General features: G+C 43.8%; 1 protein-coding gene across 2 annotated transcripts; it reads left to right on the top strand.

Moving 5' to 3' along the window:
* Window positions 1-2,824: 2,824 nt before the first annotated feature.
* zgc:122979 (uncharacterized protein LOC641576 homolog) lies at window positions 2,825-5,775 on the top strand. Of its 2 annotated transcripts, none has more exons than XM_060935016.1 (4): window positions 2,825-2,917; window positions 3,478-3,724; window positions 4,001-4,503; window positions 5,483-5,775. In XM_060935016.1, exons 1-4 carry the CDS (start codon window positions 2,825-2,827, stop codon window positions 5,714-5,716), a joined length of 1,077 nt encoding a protein of 358 aa, XP_060790999.1. In that variant the 3' UTR covers window positions 5,717-5,775. The 2 variants fall into 2 exon arrangements, with proteins under 2 accessions (XP_060790999.1, XP_060791000.1); XM_060935017.1 differs by having other exon boundaries at window positions 3,478-3,772; window positions 4,034-4,503.
* Window positions 5,776-6,295: the final 520 nt, after the last annotated feature.

The raw sequence follows: 6,295 nt of genomic DNA, 5'->3' as shown, positions 1-6,295 counted from the left end.
TTATGAGGACCAATCAAATGGTCCCCCACAAAGCCAAATATGTTAGACATTCCTATCCTTCTCGGGAGGACATTTGGTCCCCGCTAAGATACTACCCATAACCCCCCCATCATCACCACCACCACCACCACGACCTCCCCCCAACCCCCAAACCAACAACCATTACCACCCTCGCGCGCGCACATACAGTGCAATAACCGTTATTTGCAAAGCCCTCTGGACATCTGCTATTCACGCACCAAAGGTTACTGCAGACTCGAGATCACGACTCAGTTACAGCCCTATTCTATACTAAATGACACTGAGCTGTCGAATCTCTCTCTCACACATACACACACACGGCTACAACACACGCCCTGGTGCGACCCTATTTTCAGCCAAATGTCTCGAAGCTGCCAAGACTCGCACTTGTTCACAGATTCTCTAATGCCATGTATTCTGAACAAAATGGCACTCAACCCTCAAGATCCACACCAAGTGGTTCTTCCACACCATCCATATCCTACTTGATGTCAATTTTTTTTTATCAAAATGCTACTTGAGCATTAAGCCAACATGAATAATAATAAAAAAAGATAAAATAATGTATAAAAGGCGTTATAGTCAGATCCCCGCGGTTTGTTCTCGTATCTCCTGCATGAGCTCTCTCTCTTTCCCTCTCCTTCCTCAAAATGGAGGAACCTATCGGAGAACATTTCTCTTTCGCGAGCGCGAGGCGCATCTTCTCCAAATTTGTCCCATTTTCCGGTTGCAGCGGGAATCCTGCGGTGTTCCCATCTGCTATTGGCCGCGCGCGTCACGACTGAGGCTGAGGAAACGCTGCCATTTATGTACTCGTACACAGGATAGTAGGTACATTCACACTGCGGCGCGCAAAAAGAGACGCAAACGACGGTCAGATACCGCCGCTATAACCTACCACCCAGAGGTATGAGGAATAGCGTGGAGTAATTTTGCCTTCATAATCCGGAGAGGGATATTTTTACTCACATGAAGCACTATGACTGATACTAGTGTGTGTGATCACCACAAGTCTGTTACAACACTACACTGTGATCCTTCACACCTTACAAACTCCTAGTAGTATAGGCACTTTGATTATACATCAAGCCAATACTTTTATACAGTATTTATTTATATGAATATGCTTCAGCACTAAGGACAGCGGCAGCATCAGCACCGACAACCACATTTACTTAATATTTATATACAGTATTTACACACACACACACACACACACACATATATATATATATATATATATATATATATATATATATATATATATATATATATATATATATATATATATATATATAAACAAGTGTTTTTGACCTCTCTACTTTTTCGAATAAGGCTTTAAACGTAGACTATATGCACATTTAAATAGTACACAATTAAGTATTTCGAACAGAAGCTGTACTCTTTAGGGCGCCACCCAAAGTGACAAGGATATAGGGACAGTTTGTTCTGAGAGAGAGAAAGAGAGAGAGAGAGTGTTAGTTAGTTAGTTAGTTAGTTAGTTAGTTTATAGTGTTTAGTAAATTTAACATAGACTATAAATTTACTAAACATTATAAACTCTCTCTCTCTCTCTCTCTCAGTACAAACTGTTCCTATCCTTGTCACTTTGGGTGGCGCCCTAAAGAGAACAACTTCTATGAGAAATATTTATATTCCATCATTTTAATCATCATCATCATTTTAACACACACACACACACACACACATGCTTCACGTTGCAACTACAAAACTATTTGTTAGAATTGTCACACACACACACTTTATATATATATATATATATATCTCATCTCATCTCATTATCTCTAGCCGCTTTATCCTTCTACAGGGTCGCAGGCAAGCTGGAGCCTATCCCAGCTGACTATGGGCGAAAGGCGGGGTACACCCTGGACAAGTCGCCAGGTCATCACAGGGCTGACACATAGACACAGACAACCATTCACATCTACGGTCAATTTAGAGTCACCAGTTAACCTAACCTGCATGTCTTTGGACTGTGGGGGAAACCGGAGGAAACCCACGCGGACAACATGCAAACTCCACACAGAAAGGCCCTCGCCAGCCCCGGGGCTCGAACCCAGGACCTTCTTGCTGTGAGGCGACAGCGCTAACCACTACACCACCGTGCCGCCCCTATATATATATATATATATATATATATATATATATATATATATAAAGGTACATAATGTTCCATCATGTTCATTCCGGGTTTCAACTCATTTATGTTGTATAACAGTGCACTAATCTTGCGGAAATGCATAATCCCGTATAAATGAGCCCAGACCGGCTGTATAATTCAATAATTTAATACATCTATAAAAATAAAAAAAAGATAGCTAGGAGTATGCCAGTTCCCGTCTCGCCACATCCATTATAATAAGAGCTAAATGTGAGAGCTGAGAAGGAGGGGGCTCTGTGTGTGTGTGTGTGTGTGTGAGAGAGAGAGAGAGAGAGACAGAGATGGTTATTTTAAAATTCCGGAAGCATTTCCTCACATGGAGTGCTTGGGCCGCCTTGTGCGCGTGATGCTGATAATCGCCCCAATGAGCGCCAAGAACAGCTCGGTTTCCAACATGGTATTCCCTCTCGTGCACATTCTGGGCGGGTCCGGGGAAGCTCGGTCACGCAGCGTGGGTGGTGTGTGTGTCTGCGGCGCCGGTATAAAAGCGCGCCGGCAGCAGCAGAGAGATACAGTCAGTAGTAGCTAGGTTACACAGAACGGACTCGAGCTTCAGCACTACCGACAGCGGCACCACCACCAGCATCAGCACCAGCACCAGCAGCCCCACCAACAGCCATCATGGTTCTCATCTGGACACAGTTTGGCGTGAAGCATAAGAACGTCAAGTGCAAGGTGCGAGTGATCCATGGCGAGGAAAGCTGGACCTCAGAGGTAAGTGGCACCAGAATTTAGTTATTCTAGTTTCTTGATCTGTTCATTTACATTTCTAATTCTGTACAATATGCCATCAAAGCACATCAGGGTTTTAATTTGTGCCCTGTGTCTGATGAATCTGTGTAAATGAAGCCGGTCAGAATTTTAGACCGGGTGTTTGCTGAGTTCTTCCTGAATGTACTACCCTCTTAGAGAAAAAGTTTTAAACTGGGGTTTCAAGCTGCAAACGCTTGTCACTGAAATAATACACCTAAGGGTACAAAATGTCCCTGTGTGATGTTTTCTCTCAGACAGTTCAGAGTGCATTTACTTGATCAAATCTCTATAGACTGGTGGGTTAAAGAATGCCCCAATACTACCAAATTCTGCTCAATTGACACTCTTAATAGTGTCTAACATAGATGGAGACAGGTGTCCAATTGATCACACATCTGAATTTACCAAGTGTCTCCTTCACTGGGTGAATTAAGTGCAACTAAAAAGACAAAAACTTACTCTTAACAATTTATTTATGATTTTCTCTCTCTCTCTCTCTCTCTCTCTCTCAACCTGAACAGGAGGTGCACGAGGACCCTGAGGTACCAAGTCCTCCTCCTTCACCAGTGTGTCTGGACCACTATGCTGTGTTAGGCGTGTCGAGCGACTCAAACGAGGAGGAGATCAGACGTGCATACAAGCGCCTGGCACTGCGCTACCATCCGGACAAAAACTCAGATGCAGATGCAGAAGAGAAATTCAAACAGATTGCACAAGCCTATGAGGTTCTCACAGACCCCGAGAAGCGCAGCCTCTATGACCAGCAAGGTGAGAACTTTCTTTCCAAAGGACACATTATCCCCATTTTCAAACACAGTACTTTGAAATACATGCATAAACTTGGACAAATGTTGAAAGCTCAGACTCTATGCGGAATTCGTGAATTATATCCCAACCCATCATTTCCACATACACACACATTTTTGAACTCCTCAGTAACTTTGTGTCAAATTCACCTACAAATTTCACTGAAGCAGAAATATCCACCATTCTTTTGGCAAGGAAAAAAAAACTCACACAATCACACACATTTCTCTCTTCCAGGTTTGTCTAAGGGACCGATGTCTTCTGCTAAAGCAGACCCCACCCCTAGTGGCCCCAAGACTGACGCCCACGCCTGGCGCATCTTCTTCAACTTTGAGTTTGACTCAGATGAGGACCTCTTCAATCCATTTCTGAGGAACCCTCAACCCCACCTAGGCCGTCACCATAGCAACAAGACAGGGTCCCACCCTGGGGGTGTAGCCGAAGTGCATGAACTCCACGTGTCCCTGGAAGACATTCTGACAGGTGTTACCAAGCGAGTGAAAGTCACTCGGCTCCGGCCCACAGACAAGAACGTGCTTCAGCCAGAGGAACGAGTGATCGATGTAGAGGTGAAGAAAGGATGGAAGGAAGGAACAAAGATCACCTTTCCAGGGGAGGGACATGGGGCATCTGGCCATGGCCCAAATGACCTCACGTTTGTGGTCAAAGAGAAGAAGCATGCTCATTTCAGACGGGAAGGGTCCAACATCATCTACACAGCCACCATAATGCTCAGAGAGGTGAGTATGTGTGCTAGTAGTACAGTCTGTCCTGTTCTCCACCCACACAGTCTCTGCTAGATGATAAGCCTCTGCAGAGCACTGGGGCTAAATTTAGAAACTCTCCCCCTCTCCCGCAGGCTCACTAACAGACACACTCCTCTGCCTCTTGCCTCTCTTCATTTTCCCTCTGCAGCTCTTAGCATCTTCACAAACACAATTTTTTTTTCTGTCAGTCATTCTTGGTCATTTTCTCACATCTGATCTATGGGAGTCGCTTCATTCCCCCCCCCCCCCCCCCATCTCCTTTTGGTAGTTCCCTCTTCTCTCACTCTCCCCTTTTTCCCATCACAATCTTGTGCTTTATTTCAATTCACCCTTTTTGCCATGATCATTGTCATTATTTATTTCAACCTCTCCCTGAAATCACCCCACTGTTCATCTGTCTCTTCACCTCTATCATCTGTCTGTCTCACACTCTCGTCTCCCTCTCCTTCATTTCTCCCCAACTGTCTCGCACCATCATACTCACCTCCTCCTCCCAACTCTTCACTCCTGCTGTTTCTCACCGTCCCCCCCCACCATCACTCATCTCTCACCTTCCCTTGCTCATCTCTCTCATCTCTCTCCCACGCACTTCCTCCCTCCTCCTATCTCCCACTCAGACGAGAACAAGAGAACAGGAACACATTAGCAACACCCGTCTCGTAATGGCATCTTGCATAACAGGAGAAGTTCATTCATTCTGACCCATATTCTTCTCATTCAAGCTCAACTCAATATTATGCAATACAAAAACTCAATAATAGGTATTCCCCAATGGTTAGGGAACAGTAAAGCATACTCTAGCATGGACAGACTCAATCTATTGTTATTTGAAATAATCTTCATGCTGGAAAACAATGGAATAAATGAATGAAGCCATTTTGTTCATGCATATCATACTAAGATATCATAGCAAATAATAATAACCACCTCCATTTTTTTTCTCTTTCTGTAGGCATTATGTGGATGCACTATTAGTGTCCCTACCCTTGATGGACAAGCAAAGCCTGTCCCCTGCAGTGATGTCATCAAGCCTGGCTCAGTGAGAAGACTAATAGGAGAGGGGCTTCCCCGGGCTAAGAACTCAGCCCAGCGTGGTGACCTATTGGTCGAGTTCCAGGTGGTGTTTCCTGAGCGTATCCCGCCATCCAGCAAAGAGATCATCAAACATAGCCTTGGACAATGTTAACACAATCTTGCAGACATACACAGATCTAGTGAAGGCTGCAGCAATATTTTTGTCTCTGTGAGGCATATTGTGTGCCGGACTGTCTACACATGCACACAAAATATCAGTATCATTGGTAGTCCATAGATTGAAGCCAACCAAACACACACACACTGCACTCAGACGTACCACCGATAGTCACAAGACATACAAGTACACACAAATGCAGACAGTGATACACACAGGTGCTACTCTTGAATTATCAATAAATGTCCTGTATGTAGCAGGAAGTGACATGTTCTATGGGAGAGGGCTTGATGGGCTCCTGTAGGAAGTTGCTGTTCCTATGATGACCATCTCAACTCACTCTAAACAATGACAAATTTGTACTTGTGTACAGAATCGTCAATTAATTAGTCTCTATGAGAGAACCTGTGTCATGTTTCAATGAATTATTTATAAAGGATAATTATATAAAGATTTCAATGTACTGTATAATCTAGCATGTAGGCTGAGACATGAAAAGCATGTTTTTTATGTACAAATAAAGACTTTATTAAATAAAACACTTTGTCAATGCATTTCTTGATCATGTCTTCT

This window comes from Neoarius graeffei, chromosome 12, assembly GCF_027579695.1.
Source record: "Neoarius graeffei isolate fNeoGra1 chromosome 12, fNeoGra1.pri, whole genome shotgun sequence".
Classification (NCBI taxonomy): domain Eukaryota; kingdom Metazoa; phylum Chordata; class Actinopteri; order Siluriformes; family Ariidae; genus Neoarius; species Neoarius graeffei.
Note: the sequence above shows the minus strand (reverse complement) of the source record. Positions and strands in the feature narration are given on the sequence as shown.